Below are 24070 nucleotides of genomic sequence, written 5' to 3' on the forward strand. Positions count from 1 at the left end.
ATGAATATATTGTTGCCAATGCATATTATGATGAAATTTAGTCTAATTTGTGGTTTACTTTTTTACTATAAGTGGAGTTCTTTTAAAAAAATGGTTAAATCAATATCAGCTTAATTGCATTGGCAAGTAGTTTTAAGTTTTTAAGCAGAAAAACAATAGTGAAATATTGCGCTCAATAAGCAAAGGGAATTAATTAAATAAAAACAACATCAAATGACAGTTAAACCAAGGGAGATAACAAAATGAAACCTTCTTAAAATCAAATGTCAGATAAATATGTACATTATCTAAAGAGCCATAAACTTCTCATTTCATTATTCTACACCTAAAAACATGCACTTTCCAATGGTATTAGCTTTAATTTAGCATTCCAAATAAAATCCAAAGCCCAAATAAAAGTTAATTTAATGTTTTGGCAATAAACTGTTCCTTTTATTTGGTAGTTTATGGCAATAATGGAAGGTCAATGACTTACTAAACGTTAATCATATTCATTTGTTGTGAATTTTATTGGGAATAAATTGCACTGTCAAGTACTTGTGATCAAATGGTTTAAAATAACAATTGATTGGCGACCTCATAAGTTCCATTTATTATTCACTTCAGTGTAAATTCTCTATTATCTATAAAGTATGGACCAAATCTCCACAGGCAATACAAAACATTAAAATATGTTACAGTAAAACATTAGTATAAAGTTTTAAAGGGCAGAAAGTTATAAAAGCTGATTAATATCAAGGGACATCATAAAATTGTGTTAGGGCTCTCTCTGAAATATTTTCTGATAATTCCAACTCCCCACTCAGTGCATTAATCATAGCGGGGTAAGAAATTGCTTTGAAGAAAAAATAGTCCATTGGGGAGTATTTTATTAGACTTAAATTCAAATCTCAACTGACAATGGCTCCAAAGAAATAAATTGTTTTTCTTGGAGAGAGTGGATTTGTGTAATTTGTCTGTTTCTTGACAAAATGTTGTCAGTTCCTGCGTTTATTGAGAGCTCCCTATTTTTTGTCTTACAGCCCATTTCATGTCGGACTGGGAGGAAAAAGGTTCAACATTTCAACAATGAGAATTAAAATAGCTTTTGACAGAAATTACAGTCAATATGTTTGAGCGTCATACTGAAATTCAAACAGAAGGTTAGGATGAAGCATGTCGAATTGTCAGCCAGACAAGTACATCCACAGTCCACATAGACTGAACCACATAATTGTAGATTTTGGGGTATCCTGAAGAAGATGCAAGTGGAATGTGATGGAGACCAGCTGATCCGAAATCAAGTTTAAGCTCAGGTAAGATTTGCTAAGTGTTTTTCCAGACTCCTCAAGTATTTGGGGCTTTTTTTCCTTCACCAGTAATGAATCATGCATGTGACTGTTTTTTCTTCAACAAAAATTATATTTTGTATAGAGGAGATCTCAAACATGAGCGGAACGGCTTTGAATCATCCCGATATTTAATGTAGGACATTACATAGGAGTGGCAAAGAAACAATCAACAGAAACAACCTAGGTGCAGAAAAAATTTGAATGAAGTTGACCTTTGGTTTGCCTTCAATGTTCTACAGCACATGCAAAAAGACAGAAATGCCACAGACATCAATTCAATATTTAAGACATGTAAAGGTAAGAATTTTTAATCTGGAAACACCTTTCAAAAATGTTGGTAAATCAAGAGATTCCAAGAAAACCAGACTCCTTCAAATTTGGCAGGAAGCGAAAGAACATTCGTGTATGCAACTGTTGCAGTAATATTGAAACAATCATCTCTCGATCGACAATATGGTCAAAACAGCTGCAGATACTTCTCCTCTGATGATTTTTTCTGTAATTCTTGGCACAATTCTCTGTAATCAAAACAAAGCGATGCCTCTGTTTCAGTTATTTCTGGATGCTTTGATTTCCAACAGCATATATTTAATTGAATCATTAAATCCCGAGTTTATTTATGATGCCCAAACTTTTACAACAAGAATAAACTACAGTTAGAGAGAATTTCAAGTTATTGCAACTGATTGTGGCAAAAAATAGTTCTAGTAGTGATGCAAGATTTGAACAGGTCACGGTTAGAGCGTACTTTTCACATACAATTAATGAAGTGTAATTTATCCTCTATCTTTATCTGTTTATTTCATGAGAAAAATGATTTAAATAGTAATGACCTACATAAAATATCATAATGATTTATGTATTTCCGATTTAATTGAATGGGCTATTCACAAAGAGTAAGCACTTTCCCATATACCTTAGTAAAGAAATATCTTACACAAGGTTGAAATTAATGACCATTCACGGGTCAATTTATTTTTCATTCCTCATTTTTTCAATTTATTTGAAACCACTGAAATCATTTGGACATTTTATTGGCAAAAATTCACCTAGTTACTTTAGATAAATAGGACCACCCCAATTTTTCTTCGTCTTGTAATGGATACCTACGATAAAAGTCTCTACACCAGTATCTAGCAAGATAAAAGTGACAATTAAACAGTGCCCCTCCTCGAACGTCCTCTTGGTCAAAATATAAATCAACAATTAACATTACACAATTGAAAATCTATGTAATCTGAAATCTTAACGACTTCTGATTGCTTTCTTTTATAGTTAGATTCTTTTCGAATCCTTAAGGATCCAATGATTTGGTAATCATGGTTCGTCATCTTGAAACTGAATAATAAAGGTTTGTAAATGATACAAGAATCCTTCTTCGGTCATTTGTCAATGAGGTAAGGGGTCTTATTACCCAAACATCTAAAATTTCTTGTAACCGCTATGCAGCAGACACGAATATCCGGCGGTTATTACAGATCAGATCGCTCACGAAGGCTTCCCTATTTAACAAATGTTTTTTATCCTGGTTATCCATATTTGATCACATTTTCCTTTGTCGTTTCAATAAATGAGTCTGATTAATGTGCGGTGAATTTCAAAGGATTTAAAAGACAATAGAAATCTTCTTTGATTTCACAGATGCGATTGTTAAGAAAAATGGCAAAGCAACAGTGATATCCTCTGAATATCACATTAAATTTTGTTCATTCGCTGTTTAATATTTATTAGCATTTAATTGTTGCATATTATACTGATAAATTATGAAAAGAATGATTGATTTCAGGTAACTACTGCAAGATCGTCCTTGCCCAAACAAAGAACCCTCCGCACGCTAAATGGAAAGATTATAGTCAAATGCTTCTCCTGCATTACAACGCTTACAAACATGATATCCTCTATAGATGGTGTTTTTGTGCATTAGGTAAGACTTCTAAAACTTTATATTATTACAAATGGGAAAACAGCTTTTTCAGAATTATATTATTTACATGCAGAACATGAAAATTATCCACCAGTCTTATCAACATAGTTTTTTTCAAGTGTAATTTGTAAACTTTACATGGAGATCGATGGGCATCAGTAAGACATAATTAGGTGACTTTGGGGTCTAATTACAAACTATTAGGTTGCTTGAATAAATACTAGTAATGGAATCTGTGTCCCTCACTGACCCCCTCTCATACTTGGCTGTCCAAGATTTAATAGAATTTGAAACCTGGGCCTTAATCAGATGGCATTAAATTCCGACCAATCAATCATTTAACATTTAAGGAGTCATACCAAAACTGAATACACTATTGTTTAGAAATTAACTGATACCAATTTGAGAATAATTTATCATCAAATCAGATTACTAATAAACACATAATGAATTATGAGTCTTGTCTGCGTAACCTCTTTATTCAGCTTATTAATCCTGGTCTGTAGAGTCATGATACAGACAAAAACTTAATGGTATGAATGAGAGATTTTGCACGAGCGCGACATAATGTCTCTCCATATAATATTTTTGTCTCGTCAAGAAGTAGATTCATCTCATCGTTAATTAAATTTGACCACACTTGAGTACCCTAGCACATTGTTTATACTGTGTTTTGATATTATCCCATATCTAGTTATAAACATCAAAGAAGAGACACTCCATAAAAGGTTAAGGGAATATTCCCTGCGCAGAATATAACATCTGATTGTATGAATAATCCACAAATAATGGTATCATTTACAACAATTGATGCATTAGTCTGTACCAAAGGCATGCTGACTTTATGAATACGGAATTTCAATTGATTTGATTTTAATAATTGACAGCTGCAGTCTCTTCCCATATGAATGAATTATTTTGAGGAAAAAATATGCGCTAGGTATTTCAAGAGAAAAACACAAAGTTAGTTTTAATCGTTAAATTTCACTTATGTTTTTGCTATAAATTGTATAAAGTTGATGGTCATTATTGAACTTACCCGCTGTATGGAAATGGATAGAAAGAGGGTGGAGGGGTTGGAGGTCTGTTGTAGCCATAGATATCTTCTTCCGTTTGAGTTCCTATAGAAACCATGGTTGGTGTTGAGCGTGTTTTCATCTTATTCTTGTTAACACGTCGAAGAACCTCGACAACTATCGGCTCCTCGGCAGTGCGGAAAGCCTCCACTGCCTCCTCATGTGACGCCTGCGACAGGTCACGACCATTTACCTGAAAGTAGACAATTCCCAGAAACTGAAAACATGGTGAAAAAATAGTATATATCACAGTCAGTATGAATTATGTAACTATGTACTTGTGAATGTATATATAGTAAACTATATGTATAAATATACCAACAGTGTCTCTTAATTGGAAACAGGAATGCTTAATTAGCTGTGTAGCATGCTGGCAGCAATTAACTTTATATGGGTATAAAAACACACCAGCAAATTAAAGGTTAGAAATGTACAATCCTTCTTGAAACACTGTCTCCATGTCAAAGTCGTACAGCCTGATCTCATCATGTAAATAAGTCATGTGTATAATGTTTCACCTTCACATCTTCAGGAAAGAGTAATAAGAGGAAACGAAAGACAAATAACACCATTATATTAAAAGGGTCAACTTCGCATATTACACGATTTAACAAAAAAAAAATTGCAATGGTGACTTGAAAAAAAATAGCACTTATCTCTAAGTCAGCATATACTCGATTAAGACATATGAATTATCTGGTTTTTCATTTTTAGTGACTATCGAAATGCTAAGTGTTTTTGAAACTGCTATTTGTTAAGAAATAATATATTTCATCACTATTCAGTTGTCATATTTACTGAAGTTGCTATACACGCTTTGGTGTTGTTGTTGTTTTTCTCGTATTTAAGTTTCTACTCCTAATTACATATTGTTTCCACTGTGTGACTGTTAAATAGTGTCAAGAGAAATTCTGTGGAAGAGCTGTAATCTACACCACTGTAGACAATTATTAAGGTTTTACCAATCACTCCATCCTCACAAATGCCCAACTTTAATCAAGTTATGTGACACAACTCTGCCTTCCCTTGGGGATGCCACTTCTCTTTTCACTGGAGATGAGAATGGAAAAACTTTCTCGCAAATGTCAATTGTAAGCTATGTTACAGTCACGAAGGATAATTAAAGCCAAATATGCCCTTGTTTAACAATTATTTAACTTAATTTTCCATGAATGCATCAGCATTTCTTGTCTTTGAAATACATGTATATCAATTTAGGAGTTTGGTCAAAAATATGAATTTTTAAGTAATACAAATGATTGTTTTAAATTTCTTTCGGAGTATTTTCCACATCTTCAAACTATTTCACACTTCTTTCAAAAATTCATTTTTTTTTTTTAATTTTACTTAAAAAACTAATCTATCATCATTTCCAAACTATCCCACAACAAGTTTCATTAAAACTCAAGGTTATTAAATAATCATACAAACAATTATTCCAAGTTTGACTCACGTCAGGAGACTTAAGAAGACTAAGCGAAAGTGACCAAGAATGAGCATGAGTCAACCACAGAACTAAATATATCCCAGATACTATCAGACATTTTGCTAAGAAACCCTAGAATTTTTCTTGTGAAAACAATCAATTTGCAGGTAGTTAGTCATCTAATGGGTTTTGGTTTTGTCCGATACCATGGTCATGTCTTAGACTGGTATAAGTCACTTGGGACAACAATTTCAAAATAAATGTTTGCATGAAAGTTCAGTTTGAATAAACCAAGATGACATGATAATTTTTGTTTTTCTTTGTGTATTTCGCATATTAAAACCACAAACATGTAAACCATCTTTTAATCTATTTCATCATTTGATCACTGTAGTGAATCATATCGTTGTCCTCCCCACTTTAGTGTTTTAATACCCAAACATGTGGCTGAAATGGTCAAAATTTTGTTAGGATTAAAATTTTAGTAAACCCTTTCAAAAAGATAGCATTGAATGAATCTGATTATCTTCAAATTCAATAAAAAAGAAATAAAAGATGGATTTAGGCCAGTGTCCATTTTTGGCTGATCAATGGTTTATACTGCCAATAAAAGCCATTTCTCCATAGTAGTATACACACCAATCATAAAGCACAGTCATAAACCATTCAAAATTGATCTTTTGTTTACACTTTGGATCAAAAACTTGCTTACAAATAATTACATGATGAGAATGAACAAACAGTTGAACTGATTGCAACAAACAATGAGAACAATGTAAGTGGTCTATCTGATGTGGTCACTTCCTTATCTGGTTGAATCTTGACCAGTTTTGGCCATAGGGTATGTCTGGGTCACTGGCTTGTTGGGCCAACTTTATGCCAAATTTCACCAGAATCTGGTAACTGTCAAAATATAGTATTGTCACTTAATTAATGATGAAGAAGAATTCTTAAAAACTTGAAAATTAAGTGAGACTAATTTTGGAGTTAATCTTTGAAGACTAATGGTGAACTTGTGTATTATAGTTCAATTATGTCACTCAGATCATCAAAGATCGATCAGAAGTCATTTAAGCTTAAGTCTAATATTAACAATGTGAGCTTTTAACACTTAATTTTTGCATAATCTTAAACAAAAAACAACTCTTTTCTGGCTTTACTACCATCAAAATGAAACATCAAAACAGTTTAAGTCAACAAGATATGTAGATTTTACAATTCAGAGAAATTGTGACATTTTTCCGGATGACTGACAAGACTCAGACAAGTGATCTCATTGCACACTTGCTCAGGAAAAAATAAGGGAAAGTCAAGTCCTTGCATCATATCTGAGACATAAGAGACTGTCCCCTACAGCTGAAACAACAAACAAAACATTTATTTGAATAAACAGTGTCATTCAAACCACTTGTAATGATTTGTTGATTTAGTTTTACATTTTGTTTGTTTTGCTTTAATTTTTCATTTTCCTTTTCCTCTTAGCTAGCTGGGAACAAGTCATGGACATTGACAAGGAGATATTAAACATTTTGCATAAAACTGCCAGCTATTTAGATTGTCCAGTGAAGTGTCCAAGGTCAACAGACTTACAATAAATGCCATCTCTGCAAACACTTTGAACTGAGAAAGAACAGTTATCTGCTGAGTGATGGCAAAAATTGGAGTATGAAAATACTTGACAAAGTCAAAATTCGAAGTTCCTCACCACCCTCTCCATCTCCCAACCCAACACAAGAGAACCATTTCAAATGATGAAGTAACATTTTTTGATAAACCATGTTTGAACATTTTTGACAATAATTAAAGCACTTCAGAGGTTACAGAAGTTGACAGACTATAAAAAACCACAAGACTCAAAGAAACCGTTCCTGAGTGAAATACTTGTACCTGAGCCTAATCACAAATAGAAATATGTTTTTTAACACATGGGTTCACACTCCAGATGGAAAACCTGTCCACAATTGCAATCATGGACCAAAGGAATCTTACTCTCAGAGGACCTTCTTCATCAAACATAGGGACACCATAAAGCCAGTCAAGATTAAGTCTTACATTTCTCCGCAGAACTCTAAATGTATATAGGTATATATACTTAATTGTTTATTATTACTTTTAATAATTACAATAAATTGTTCCAATACAACCTAAAATTCACATTACAAGCAGATTTCTGATGTCATTGGCAAGCAATTCAGATACTGCTATCTTGGGGACAGTATATGACACATGTTAGAGAAAGCTTTTGATAAAGATGCTAAATTTATTCACATGAAGTAGGGGCCTGTCACTATAAATGCATTGCCATAGAGTACTCATAGCTTAGGTCATAAAACCAAGATAATAATGTGTCAAAATGACACCATCTTCATATGCAGGGTTCTCAATAACTTTTCAGTGAACAGGCCGTTTATAAAAAGTAACAGGCCCAAATTGGCGGGGGGTCCGGGGGTCCTCCCCCGAAAAAAAAATTATGTGAGCGCGTCATTTCCTGCATTCTAGGGTTATTTGAATGCCTTTTAAATCACCCCTTTCAAGTGCAAATTTATAAGTAATATCCCCTAAATATGCAGATACAAGTACTGCAGAGCAGTAGTTGTATCAGGATCTATATCATAATGCAATTATATTTATTTACCAAATTTCAACAACAAAATATCCATTTGAAAATTGTATTTTCAACACCATATACAATGTATTAACAAAACTACAATGCAATTGTACTGTGAAAATACATAAGGCACATTGAATTAATAAGAACAGTATTCATTACGCTTAACCCTGTTATTAACACATGTCACTGTCCTCATCTGATGAACTGGACGAGTAGTAGTCCCCCTCCCCCTCAACAAGTATCTCCTTGAGGACTGCCCGAATTTCCTCCCTACAAGGTGTGACTGTGTCCAGTGCCATGCATGTGTCAGTCTGAACACCTACCGTCACTGGACATCTTAATCTTTCTGGTGTTGGAGCACCCAACTTCCGCCTTGGTAACTCTAACCACTTGGCCACAGCCCTTTTGATGATTGGTTTACTGTGAAGTTTAGGCAAAAATTTAAAAATTCACCTTACCCAACCCACTTTATATTTAGTGAGTCTTTAATATTGCTACGATTTTTTCATACAGAATAATGATAATGATAATAGAGTAAACTTACCTCCTTATCAAATCTTCGTAATAATGCATCTTGTACGGAATAAACAACGATCAAAACTTCAAACAAAATAAACGGTGGAAATCGAACGTGAAACAATAAACAGAACACAAAATAAACGGTGGAAATCGAACGTGAAACAATAAACAGAAAACAAAATAAACGGTGGAAATCAAACGTGAAACAATAAACAGAACAAGAAATTCATAAATGCAACTGTTTTATTTCATTTTTATCTTATACTCACTCGACACAGGGTGAAAGAAATCGTGTATTTTTCTTTTCTTCATTTTTACTAGAATGAGACGCTTGCTTCCAAGCGTTTTATCAATCGTCTATCTACACGGACTAGTGAAGTTTATTAAACGGCGCCGTAAAGAAATATGCGGGACCGGGCGAACGCTAATCAAGTCGTCGTATTTAAAAGGCAATAACTTTTTTATTCGTTGACGGATTTTAAAAATTTAAATTGTAAACGATTTGGGAACTTTTCATTTTTGTTACCAGGCGATTTTGAACCGGCCCAAATGCCATTTGAACCGGTCATTTTGGCCGGCGGCCGGTTCTTATTGAGAACCCTGCATATGATAATCAATTGTGCATACTAATAAATAATTCTACCTTGGCGTTCTACAGTATGACACTGCGATCTTTGTACACTGTAAACATGAACATTATATGGACGAAACCATCCGACAATCTACTACGAATGTAAAGTAAAATGCTTTTTCATTGAACCTCCTGTCTGTTTGACTGTTATAACGATGATAATAATTATTATGGTAATAATTAATTCATAATTACTTCAAACATCAATGACAATGGGAGTTACGAGTCTCTTGAATATTAACTCAGGTACAAAAACCGCAGTAAAATGTAAACGAGCCACTTTGATCATTATAATTTATTCTTAAATATGATGCCAGTCTCTGATTTGGTAACTTCACACAGTCACACAAACAATTAATAACAGATTTGCGTCAACAATGATGCAGTGTTTAAATATTTATTTGTTTAATTACCAACATGTCCCAAATGAAATCTACTGGAGATCAATTTCACAAATTGCAGCCACCTTTAAATGACTCAAATGTTGTTGTGTTTATTATTTAAATTCTGCACTTGGCATTTTAGGCTTAGCACAAACAGTCGGTAATGTGATATTTAAATTCACCCCCGAGCCGTATTCAACCATGGCTTATGATCAAAGTTATGAAAATCATAATGTCTCCATATATGTTAGACTTCATTTTTGCAAATAATAATACAGATTATACTATTATATAAATTATATTATTTACAAAATTCACCATGTTAACGCTAAAAAAAAATCAGATTCCCAATTATTTTCCATATTTAAAATTCAATTACAATTTATCCGCTGATGACAGTTGGAAGCTTGGCTTCAACTCCACCCCGGAAATTATAAAGCATTGAACTTACTCATCCCATTGAATGCTATGCACCTCTAATTAAAAGGGAGTGCAAAAAAATAAAATAATTTGATACTGCAAGACAACCTACCTTTTTTAAACAAACATCCAATTTTACACAATCTTTGTAGGTTAAAATCCATCCCGATGTTTGCACTACCATTTTGCAGACTTTAGGCTATTTCTTCCCTCTATGCAGACAAAATCATCTCAACTTTATTTTAAAATGCAAGTTGTATTCAATTCATTTAAAATCCAATCACTTTAAATGTTTTTATTTTGTACAAGTTTAAGTAAACAGCCAATTGAAGTCCTCCTTTCTTCTCTCAAATTCGGTAGTTTTTATCTATTGAACCATTTGGAATCAAATAGGGCTTCATTTATTATAAATCTTTAAGAATTCAAACTTGCAGCTATTTCACCGTTCAATGTGTGTATAATAAATGCAAACAAATTTGTCAGTTTTGTACACAAGTATTATTTACTTTTATTATGTACCATTTTCAGATACAATTTATCTCTCCAATCACATCTGTAGAAATGAGTATAAAAATATAAACACCGTCATTCAATTTTAGGCTTACTCTCCACTACTATATTAAACCCGACCATACAGCAGGCGTAAATTTTTGCTATACTAGTCCAGTGTACACATTAATACGGTTTAAACTCTGTGAAATTTTGCGCCCACTATATATAAACCATAATCACATACGATTTAAAGCTTCTGTCTCTACAATCCCGTAACTATTCAACCTTAGACCAAATACGGGCGCAAAGGCGACTGAAATGAATACTTTCATAAAAACCACTAACAGGCACTTATCACTTTCAAATTAAATTCAACAATTTTCAGCAATTTAAATTCACACACTGTTTATATTTGGTTTAATGTTTACTATATATTTGTTTCTATTCACTCATCATTCGTAAATTACTGTTATTTTACTATTTTCCCTATTTAACCAAAATTGACATCCAATGATCTTATCATGTTAAACACTGATCTCTTCCAATACACATTTAAATTTAAACCCTTAGGTCAGTTGACACTAAATTTTCTACCACCTCTGGTGGCATGTGACCCCTAAGGCCAAGAGGTCAAGTGTCACTTTTAATTAATTGATAAGGTAAACTGATTTAAATGTCCCATCCAAACTCATCATTGTTAACATAAATACAAATTTAGAACTTCATTAAAATAGACAATATTTGGAATTTTATGACATGTATATTAACATATTTACAACTAATCATCAATATTTTGACCACTTATAATCACCTTGATCTTTACTAATAATTATGTTATCTTAAGCTTCCCAAGGAGTGGCAGACACTGTCAACACCTTTCCAATTACCCTGTCTTGCAGGAATTAAAAGTAAAAAGAAAGATTAACATTAAGTCCTATAATTAAAACAATACTAGAATAACTCTCAGATATTGGCTTTATTCAAATTCTACTTAGACAGAAATAAATTAAAAGATAAACTTAACTGGAAAACTAATTTCCATCAAAAACACACTTCATAATAGCAAAATTGTCAATGAGAAATAGGTTATTAAGTATATATTCATAATTGAACTCATCAAAACTGACTATGGGCAGAACTGCAAATAACACAAGTGTCTTAACTATTGTTGAACTTACAGGAATAGAATAAAACCTAAGTACATAAATTTTAATTAACAAACATGTGAACATATACAAACTATACAATATTATCCAAACATCTGCTGTAATCCCCACCCCCTCTCACAATTCAATAGCCTCCCCCATCTCCCAGAATATCATTGTTTGTACAACAGTGACATTACATACAATTTACTGTTTAATGTAAACTGAGAAAATCAAAGGACTCAGCATGCCTCCCTGACTTGTGCCATTCCATGAACTTATTCTCAAATTCTTCAATGACAAACATTTCATTCATAAGCATGTTTCTAATAAAACTTTAATAAATTGGCTTAGCTTTCATATTGATATTATTATGGCTAGACATAGTTCGGATGTCTCCTGATGTCTCCTTTCATAGAAGGCCTTTTTAATATCTATGTAAAATTATCTATATGGACCTCTGAGCAGCATTTAAATATTGAAAATTAATTTTCCCAAACATGTCCATTCATAAAGATGATAGAATTGACAATTTTATACTTAAAAGTAAATATTAATCCATTTAGATCAGGGAATGGGTTGGAATTTGTTTGAATTTAATGGCCCTCTAACATGATTCATTGCATGGTCAAGGCCTTGTATATGAGGTATTTAAAATGTGGCCTGCTCCTAACACCAACATTAAATGAATGATTTATATTCATAAGATCTATACAAATAGATTACATCCAAATACCTGCTAATTGCATAGAACTAATGCTTACACTATTTCCTTAAAAGCAGATGCTTCTGAAATTTTTGCTACACCAAAAATATTACTGATTGTACATCGAAGAAAAATTTAAACACTATTTTTTTTTTTTGAGATAAAAACCTGTTATATGAATAAGGTGTACTACTTGAACTTCTAGAAAATAAAAACATAAATGGAGACACTGGTTAAGTGCTTAACAATGCATCAGTGAAATTAATTGTAACCTTAATAATGATTAATTTACTGCTGCAACAAACAAAGAATATATTACATGACATGTGATTACAAAACTTAACACTGCCGCAACCTTAAACTAATAAACTTTCATTATTATCGGAAATGCAGCAATTTAAAACTTACCTAACACTACCATTATTAACTGCAAATAATGATTAATTACCTACTTGGATATTGATAGTGTTGATTATTCGAAAACAATCGTCCCTGTGCACTCAGCTTCAACAGTATCCAGTGACTGAACACATTTGTATCACATACTGTCCCCAAAGACAAAACATTCCCCGACCAAACTAACAAGGAAAGTAAGAATAGCCTTTCCCAGGTCTTAGTTACACATTCCAAATCTGGGATTTGGTTTCTACAACAATTCTTTGATACAGTGATATGGCGGATACGTTATCCCTCCCCTTGTTCTCAATACTGATATTTTTCTAGCAACTTTGTCGCCAAGTGTGAAGGATATAACTTCCCACTGACGGAAACCAATAAGACAAAACGCCTGCATGCTTTTGCTGTAATGGGAAATCATTTTGCGCGACCTAAGATCAATAACTAACACCATCTGAGTCTCACTGGTTTTGTATATTGTTTTTTTTTCTTCATAAAATGGAACTTAATTTTTAATTTAATAGCTGTCTAAATTTCATTGACCTGTTTAGTTTAAACTCTGGTAGGCATGGATAAGGAAACAGTTATGGTTGACTAAGTCAACAGAATAACAGATTCTATACCAAACATCTATGACCAATTTAACAGCAAGTAAATTGCTGATTACAAGTTTGAATGATAAATTTATGTCCCATGAACATCAGCATTCTCAGCATCATTTACAATCCTTGTAGACATACTGCTGTCAAGCATTAGCACTGCATCAATAAAGCCAACCTTGCAAGACCAACGAATCTGACTACCAAATAAGTAAGAAACTCAGGCAATCTTTAAACCCAGGCTCTTATCACCATCCCCTTGAAATATGTGTGAATAAACATTATATCTATCTGAGAGACACTCAGATGTTTTTCACTCCCTGATGTCTCCCCTCCTCATCATTCCCCAATGTTAGCAGCAAAGCCAGCCAAGCAAGCACCACCAAATGCCATAATATTGAATTTATTTATTCGTTTCCCTACCTACCAAAGACATCTACATAAGGAAATATTCAGAGAGATGGTCATGAACAAAGTGATTGAATATTCTGTCCATAATGTCTGAAGTTAAAGCATCAATCAAAATTGCAGGAAAAATCAAATAAATTGGCCTCCCACCAATTGATTAAACACTAATCTGATTTGGAAATTCAAATGCTGGTATCCTTTATGATAGTTTTGTGAAAAACAGAAATCTAACAGGAGCTTTTAATGGAGATCTGAATACAAAAAATCTGGTGATACATTAAAGGAAAGTTTTATACAAGTGCATGGTGTTTAATCCAACTATTTTCATGATAAATGAAAGTGGCATTGTAGACTATAATTCCTTATCACTAAAAGGTTGTTGTTGGTTTTCTAATGAGAGACCACCCATCAGTTGAAACCCGACTGGACAAATTAATTGCAAGTCATCCAAATGAAGAAATCTTAAGTAATAACAATTAATCTTGGGTGATATACTATTGTACTGTAATAGAATGAACATTTATGATATCTTAAGTGATTTCTTCAGTAAGTTTTTTGGACCACCATCATATAAGTATATTTCACTTTCGTAACTAATTACCATATTCATTGTTTGAATATACTTGCCATTCTCAATTTCACATGGTATTAATCAATCTGTAAAATTTATATGATCAGTCCGCCATTAAGATGAAAAAAAATCTTTACAAGATATGACACGAGAATCATAACAAAGCATTGCGGCAGCCTTATGACAGGTCTTAGATTGATTGTTGTCACCTTGTGTACCCTTTTTCTAAATTAGCTCTTGGACTGTACCAGGAATCAATAGTCAACCTCTTGCAAGATGAAGATCCAACACTTAATTACCCAAAACCAATTACCTCAGTTCTTTTCTACATTTACTGTAAGTAGAAATGGTTTAAAGATACTCAGTTATTACAAAATTAACTTCCAAATGGGGTCACCCAGGGAAAACTGTTCCAGGCAAACAATCACAAGAACACTACACAAATTCGCCTACTGAGAGACAACAGTCAATATAAGTACTACAGAAAGAGGAATCCAGAAGACCAGAGGTACATTTTTTTTCAAAATTCGTATTTGCACAATATGAACTTCAAAATTGTAAGATGTTGAGCTACAAAAGCGAACATTCTTTGGGCTTCTTATAATATATACAAAAGCCTCATTTCTGATTAATGTGATACCATTCTGCATTATATCTGCAACTGTATAGTGTCACCTTATACATAACACATGATAAGTATGGTCTCTTTAATAGCAGCACTGTGGTTGCTAGATGCGGGACTTTCCAACCAATCAATATCAAGCTTCATCACAGGATGGCGGTGTCTCATAGCTTCTCGAGAACAAACTAGGCGCCTCTGAAATTGCATATCACTTTCATTTCTTGTTATTATTTCTCTCCAATTATTAATTCTTGCCTTACAAATGTCATAGATTGATATCTTATGAATAAAGTCTAGGTCTATTCATTTCTGCAACACTGAGAAAGTCCTTGTTTGGTTCATATAGGCATAGGAAATATTTCAAGTTTCATTTGTTTTTTACTTACTTTTATAGCTTGGTTATAAAGAGAGCTGAAAGATGATATGAAACACCATCTGTTCATTTCTTCGGCAGAAAGCAGACCTGGTTCCCAGTTTTGAGGACTACAGAAAGTTCCCTAGGTGCAGCTCGAACAACGGTCTCTTGGTTGAGGCACCTATACCACTAGACCACTCTCACTTGAGCTTCAATTTTATCAGGTTCAACATATTTGAGAAAGAATACCGGTAATGTACACCTTGTGTAAACTCTGTAAGAAATTCTTTTACAATTGAAAACAATATACCAGACTATAAAAAAATGCTTTGGAATATTTCAAATATTGTAAGCATGTGCCTGACAGGGCCACTAAATCTTGTCAACAACTGACAGTGCTTCACTATCTGAGACTTGAAACACTTGAAAATGCCTGTTAAAAACCGATTTTCAAATCAGCAAATTTCGATTCCGCCAGCAATAAGACATCCAGGAGCCTACTAGCAGCATGAAAGTGGAGAATTTGGCAGAAATGATTATTGATACACAATTTCTCCATTGAAATGCCAAGTTTTTGTTGTGAAATTTGAAATGATGAATGAATCTTCGAAATGCAAACATGAATCTTCATTCCTCAATAGTTTCCGATATAGTTGGTTTTACGTAACTGGATTGAACATTTTGAAAGTAAAAATATGTAACAGGTTTACTGCCACATAATGACTGATCTTGTTTCATAACGAACTGTGGAGTAATGGATTGTGTATGAACCTGACACTTTACTTTGGCACCAGAAGTAGCGAGAAAACAATGAGCTCAGACTTTCCAGTCATTAGCAGTTCATAATTGAGGAAAACAGATTACAAAATCACATGTTCGATTTCAGAAATGTTAAAGATAGGTGCCAAAAAGTGATGGAAAAGAGAATGCAAATTTCTACCTTAAATATTGTGCAACAGAAACTGTTTGATTTTTTTTTTGTCTATCATATTCAGTCAATCAAAAACAGTTCCTTAATTATTTTTTATAGCTTTAGTGATTCTTTGAAATTTATTCCCACTCATTTTCCTGATGGCACTTAGTAACAGAGGTATTATTTGGATTGTTAAATTAACTCAGATATAGTAATATCAGTATTTTATTACAATTTTGCCATTTACAATTAACATAATAGTAATGGCTAACACTAAAATGGCAGTTAAGATCAATACCAGACACTTAGTATAGATATGATTTTCCATAATAATTAATGATTTGACTGGAAGTCTAGGGATTTTTTGATGATATGGTTTTACTCCACCCTAAAGCCTGCTAGGTTTGTAGTGTGGCAATCACAAAAAAGCTTGCATTTATGCATAGTTCTTTCTAAAAAATGGCGTATGTTTTCATCCAGGTTAGTAATGAATTAAATCAGCATTTAAATTATACCAACAGTCGGAAAGGCTTATAAATTGTTGAAATTGTACAGTGAAATTAGAGACTCAGTGTCCAAATGACACGAATAAAAAGTACAGTTAATAAAGCAAAATGTCACAGACTAATTTTGCAAGTGTCAAGCCATATATCAAGGGTCATTACTATTGTGTATTCAAAAAACTTGTTGGTATTTTGATCCGCCGAAACGACTTTTAGTGTCATTTTTAAGGATGACCGTGATGAAATTTGAGCTAATAATCAATTGTCCATCTCTGCATCCAACTAAACTGGCAGCAATCTCAGTCTGGTGACAGCGTAATTGCAGCTTTTTCATTGGCCATACACCATCATGTGGTCAACATGCTTTATCCCCATAATTCCCTCCAACACCCTGTAACACTATTGATCTGAGAGGCTGTTGAAATCAATGGTGAAGATGACAATCTAAATAATAAGTCAATAATAGCAGTAACACATTCATTAATTAGGTGATGCCAAGTAGTTTTCACCTAATATATGTAAAGAGGAATTTACACCTGCCTGGCTCCCCATGATGAGATTGTAAAAATGATAAAATGAAGATTTAATTGACTATATTTGGTAACAAATAAAGGCTTAAATGTCAATCACAGTAAATATAATTATATGAATTCAAGTTGTAATAAATATTACCCTCCAAATGCCATGAACATATAAAGAAGCACCCAAAATAATATCTTATCAGCTGAGATTCACTGTAGTTACAAAATTCTCGTATATTTCCGTGAAACCAAAGCTTCCATTTCAAAGCCCTGCCTGATGACTGTTTCTGAAGACAAATGGCAGTGATTTCAGGAAATCCCGTATTTAATAGATGCTTTGTAGTTCCTATGTCTTTTTTTCATGAAAACAATTACAATGATGATTCAGAATCTGAGACTCATGCATTGTGGGTAAACCAGGGAAAGTGTTCAATAGGCCTGAATACCGTTTGCATTTAAACGAAATAATAATTTTTTTTACGACATGTAATGCCAATGAATTATTTTATGAACTTACCTCTGAGTTTGATTCACAATATATGAATATAACATTGTCCATATGCAGTTTGCACATATAAAATGAATTTTGATCTCCAGTGAGGTTCACTTTGAAACCAATTTTTCCATGAAACCAAATCACAGGATGAAAATGAAGAACTACCGTAAGCAAGAACTTCGTAATTTCTGGATTCAGCACCCAATGTGATGTGTTACCTGGTAGGATGAGCACATACATTGTTGCCTATTGTGTTCAATTGCTTCATAATCAGAGTAAATTATTACCTTGAAAGCTTTGGGAAGGCATTCCTACAGGTTTTATGCAATGGAAATTGTGGAGAATTAACCACTGGCATAGAGCACAAAGAAAGAAGATAGACAAACACTGGAAACAACTTAAATCTGAATTTCGAACAATTATCTGCATTCTGAAAGTCAGTTTTATCAGTCTAGGCTAACCAACCTTGGCAAAAGACAATTTACAAATTTAAAACAGTGTCAACTATATTATTAGGCTCTGCAGACAAAAAGCGCAGTTTGATAAACAATGTTTGTTTCCAGGATCCTACAAGCAATTACAATCATTTCATTCATTACAAAAACTAAATCCCTTGAATTTCAAATTGAAACACTGAGGGATTATTGATTTCTGAGCTTTGCTTTTTATACATCAAGTTTTATTTCCTCTTTCATTTCTAACAATTAATCTCCTGAACTGTTCTCTTTCAACATTTCTCCCACCTTCTTTGCAGAAGGCTGTTTTTCACTGTAACATGAATTCATTTCTGAGCAATATTACTGTTAATGCACAAGTTGCTGTCTAGGGACTTTTGAATAAGCATCAGAGTGTGACAAGAACTAGTTTTTTTAATTGAGATGTTGTGACTCATATTTCAAAGGCAGAATATAATTAATAAAATCATGATAGAATTTACTTGATATTACGTTTAAAAAAAAATAAAATACTATGACACTTTGGGTGTCAAAAGCCATGTTCATGAACAAGTATTAATTAAGGATACATTCAAAGTAAATTTTACATATCATTTTGTCATTTTTATTTCTTGCAGTGACTCAGTAAAATTAACACAATATGAGTCATTATATTTGAAAACAATACAGAATGGATCACACCATTACCTTTCAGAATCACTATCCCTGCTCACAATCAAACTAAATGTCTCCCTGAAGATTTTCTGCAATCAAAATGCAAATTCTCGCACAACATTTTCATGGTATTGGACTTCATCCAAACGACTAACTGCCTTTAAATAACCCTTACTCACACATCGGATTCCCTATTAATGGTATAACAAAGCAAAATGATCCTTTATGTCCTCATTATTGTGTATTTTAAAATGTCTAGTTTATATTAAGCTGTAGTTTTCTCGGTAAATTGTTAAGTGATAGTCCACATCAGAATTTCAATTCTTAAAACTGTACTGCACTTTCAACCCTTAAAATAGAAGCTGCATGCCTTATTGGATATCAACTTAATTTATAATAATAATAATTAAGACTGAGAAATAATCATTTACATTCAGGTCCTGCAGCCATTATTTTGTCAATTTATCAACAAGAAGATTGGTTTTTCACACAGCTGTGTTAATCCCCTGTTCCGTGTCTTCTTTTTTCACACGAACACTCAGTTTCTTTCCCCTCATCAGTAGCAAACAATTTTTTTCTTGCACATGCATCTCAATTTTACCTCAAAGTCTCACATTTCTTCGTTTAAAACTTAAAACTTGATATAAATCCCAATTTTTGTGAAAAGAAAAGAATACGTTGTGCACAAAATAATCAATGCGAAGGAGGCTGAATACCACTACTCTTGATACATGAGGCCAAGAAAACATGCAAAAAAAAGAGGGACCATAACATGTATCAATAGCAAACAAAATCAATGTCAACCAGGAGCCTGGAGTCAATGGGTCTGGATCACTCAAAGGCATGAAACCACCAAGCATGAACTCACTGATCTGTCATTGTTTATGGGAAAAAATCTTTCCCAAGAAAATCATATTGTACAATATTGACAAATCAGGGCCTCACTGAATGAATGCCACTGAATGGGTAATGGTCCTTAATTATTTTGTTTTTTGGACAATGGTTTTGGATAATACATTGTGTCATGAGGACTGTATCAGAACATGTTTTTCTATAAAATATATTTATGTTCATGTGATATAAAAGGTCAAACCACTGCACTAGTCAATGAAAAAGAACTGTTTTAAAGTAAACATAAAAATCAATTGTAGAGCTATTATGAACAATGCGATGCCTCAGTGGCAATCCACAGTTTAAGTCTGCAATGCCAAGGTCAAACTTTAAAATTTAATGTAAGATGGCACTCGTACGAGTTTATATGTCAAGGTTGGAGATTTTGAAAAGGTTCTGTTGTGTTAAAGTTTTTAAGTCCTCAAGATCATGGACAGCTGAAAGCCGTGTGTTTATGATAATTTCTTATAAGCCATAATTTTTTAATTTTAATTTTTTTCCACTTTAAGTTTAACAAGCTGCAAATTTTAACAGGATATATAATTAAGAATGTTAAAAACAAAAACCCATAAAAATTCAACACATTAAAACCTGAGGGCCAACATTAATATTTTGTTTACAAACCCTACTTCAATAAATACTTTTATAAATGATTGTTTTAGTTGCTGTTGAACCTACCATAAATCATGTTTCTATGTGCAAATTTAAACTTAAATCTTAATGATTTGTAATTAGTAGAGAGAAATTATTTGCAATTCAAATTGAAATTCAAACTATCAAATTAATAGGCATGACTGTGTGATTTCTTCACCCTGCCCTGGTCCTAATGGGCATAAAATCATACTTCCCATATAATCAATAATAAAAAGAAAAGCTTCTTTGACAGAAAATATCAGTCCTCATGCATATTTTAACCCCATAAGATATATTAAAATGTTAATCATAAACTGTGTTTTCTTTGATCTGACACCTAAAATGCATCTAACATTTATGTGGTTAAATATCGGCAATATATGATTGATAGATTTTAATTGTTATTCTATTTGCAAAAGTATTAATTTTTCAAGTCATAATTAGAATGTTCAGAAACAAGTCTAAAATCTCTTCAATAAAGTTTGCTAATTACAATAAGTATTGCATTATTTAAAGATCAAAGGAAGAACTCTGAGGAATAAAAATATTCAGAAATATTTAATTCAGTAATAATTAAAAGCATTTTTCAATTGAAACACTTATAATTTTTTATCTATCCAGTGGCAAACATAAGCAATGAACAAACTTTATTTCAAAATGGTAAATTTGCATGAATATCACAGAGATTACAAATAAAAACTGCTCATTTTATTTAAAGTGGATCATTCAAAAGGAACATTGAAACAAGGGTTCAATGTCAAGCTAGCAAAATATTGTGGAAATCTAATATTATTTACCTAAAACAGGAGCCCTTTCAGGTAGCGGTATTGAATACCAAAGTAAATATAATTTAATGTCTGTTCCATGTTTTAAGTGTTACTGTTGTTAGCAAAAGGACAGCGGAAAAGAGGAACATTTGATAACCTCAATTTCTCTAATAATAAAAGGTGGCTTCCTTCTTACGTTACTTTTTAAACAAAAGATTGAAGGTTATGTAAAAGTTCAGCTAAATTTAATACAGTTTCATTTATTTATAAACAGAAGTAGCATTAATATATCAGCCTTGCTTAAACTGAGTTCATATTCGTGTTCTGTATTCTTTCATTATAAAGTTATTGGTTTAACATGAATGGAGGATGATAATTATGCCCTCATTCAAATGATGGATATAAACCATTATATGATGTAACAAATCTGATATACCAATGAATTGGAAAATCATTTGAAGACAATTCCTAATGACATCAGTACTGCAGGAGAATGTGACAAGATGTCAGGACAGAGAAGCCACGCTTTTGCTGACAATTTACAAGGCAAACATTAGGTGATTTGCAAAACCAACACTCTTAGTTGGGTAACTTCGTTTACGCCTGATACACCAATGGTAATGGTAATGTTTGGTACCCTAACAGACTGCTTCCTGTTATAATATGTCAACATTTGACTTGACTAAATATTGAAACAGTCAATGTCAATCATAATTGGTTGACTAGTCCCCATTCACTCTGACAGAACACAGAAATCCTGTTGTGGTCAAGGATCAACAAATAAATATTCCTAACAGTTCTGAAGTACCTTTAAAGAGATGCCAAGACTGCAGATACAGGACATACTTGAAATGGCATCAGTATGTTTTCTCATCAATCATGTTATTTCTCAAACATTAGCTTATATATCATGGACCTCTTAATTTGGTTAGTTTGTGCATATTTACAATACATAAGACCATAAAAACAATTCATATAGAAGTTCAACTAAAACACTTTCCTGCTGGCATAATTAATGTTACTTCAGTTTCAATATCAATCGCTAAAAGAGTTATATTTTACACTGAATGTCAAAACGAAGTGAAATAAATCATATTAGTAGAATTATTTTGGGTTCATATAACAATTGTGTTGCCCTCTCATAATGTTACATGAACATGTAGCAGGTGTGAGCAGGTGGACAGTTCCTGGAATCTGACACATCAATATTCAACATACAATCCATTCTTTCCCAGCCCTCTGGTACCAATCTGTTGGCCTTTCATCGATTAATAATCCAAAACAGTCTGTAGCATTGTTCTCCCTGATCAGCCACAAAAATCAAGCAATTCTCACCTGTTAAAACAAAATAGCTGCCAAAATGAACAAACACACTCTAATAGTCGTCAATCCACGATTTCTACTTAGTTACCATGGAAACTGATTTAAAAAAAGTACTTTATCAATATATTGCATCAATGTTACATTAACATAAGGTAGATAGTGGAATTAAGTGCACCCCCTTATTGCACTTAAAGGTATCTGGAGTTGGCTAAATATCCATCCTTAATAAGAACCAGCCATCAAAAATGACAAAAACATTAACTGTACTAGATAAAGGGCTCGTTGACACGAAGCAATGTTTGACTGTCTTCGGTAAATCATGTAAAACCACACATATACAAGGTCAAAATCACACAAATTACATATTTTATTTGAGAACATTTAAGCATGAATGAGGATATTGACATGAAATGAAGACAATAAAACTCCTTGTGATGTGACCCACACTCAGATTTAGGACCACTGGAAAGGCTATCAAAATCATCTAACAAAAACATTGCCTTGTAAAACAAGCATTAAAAATCTCTTTACCTCATTTTATAGACAGAAGAAAAAGTTACAAGCAATGATAACAACTTCAACAGAACTGACTTCTAGGGCCACAAAATACAAACAAATGTGATATCTCAACTCAAGTGAAGTCCAATTTTATGATTCCAGGGTATAATTTTGTCATTTATTTTCTGGGAAATGTAAACAAAGTCTACATCTCAGTTAGATCTATGAATTTCCAAGAATCAAATCCATCATGTGTACACCTAACCCAAGAGAGCCTTCAGGGAGGACAGGTGGCTTAAACTTGATTGAATGATAAACTATTTGTCATGTTTTATGTAACTGATCAAAGACATAAAGAAAAAGGTAAGGCAATGTATTTTTTCACTGAGTACAATAGGGTGCTGGTTTCTGTTATCAGAGTTAATCAGCAGCTTGTCCAAGAAAGCATCTGCATGTATATGACTTTATTAATGCTGTTTATATGACGGTATTTACTCTCACGGCAATATCTTTCCTCACAATTGTTGTGAAAAAAATCTCACTATTGTTGTAAAAAAGGCTAAAACTGAACAAAACAGAATCAAGGAAGGAAATTATTATAAAAACTTTTTCATTCTAACAAACAGTTGTTGATTTTTAAATACCATGTTAATGTATTACTTGATTTTTTTGTTTTTGAGTTTGGCTATTCTGTCATTCTTACAGACTCAATTATGCTAATAAAATGGAGTAGTAAACCTTAAAATACATTTTATTAAAAGCTATCGACTCCTATTTCAGCCAATACCTTGAAAGTTATCA

General features: G+C 32.8%; 1 protein-coding gene across 4 annotated transcripts in view; it reads right to left on the reverse strand.

The window, feature by feature from the left end:
* The window catches only part of LOC128217693 (E3 ubiquitin-protein ligase PDZRN3-like), a 147983-nt gene that overhangs the window by 24581 nt on the left and 99332 nt on the right, over positions 1-24070 (reverse strand). For 2 of the 4 annotated variants that reach the window (XM_052925011.1, XM_052925014.1), the window contains one exon: positions 4295-4524. In XM_052925011.1, coding sequence (XP_052780971.1) covers positions 4295-4524 — 230 coding nt within the window. Of the gene's footprint in view, positions 1-4294; positions 4525-10433; positions 11005-18069; positions 18136-24070 lie in introns of those variants that run through there. The other 2 variants (XM_052925013.1, XM_052925012.1) reach the window with 2 other exon arrangements.

The sequence above is a fragment of the Mya arenaria genome, chromosome 14 (genome assembly GCF_026914265.1).
Source record: "Mya arenaria isolate MELC-2E11 chromosome 14, ASM2691426v1".
In the NCBI taxonomy this organism is placed as follows: domain Eukaryota; kingdom Metazoa; phylum Mollusca; class Bivalvia; order Myida; family Myidae; genus Mya; species Mya arenaria.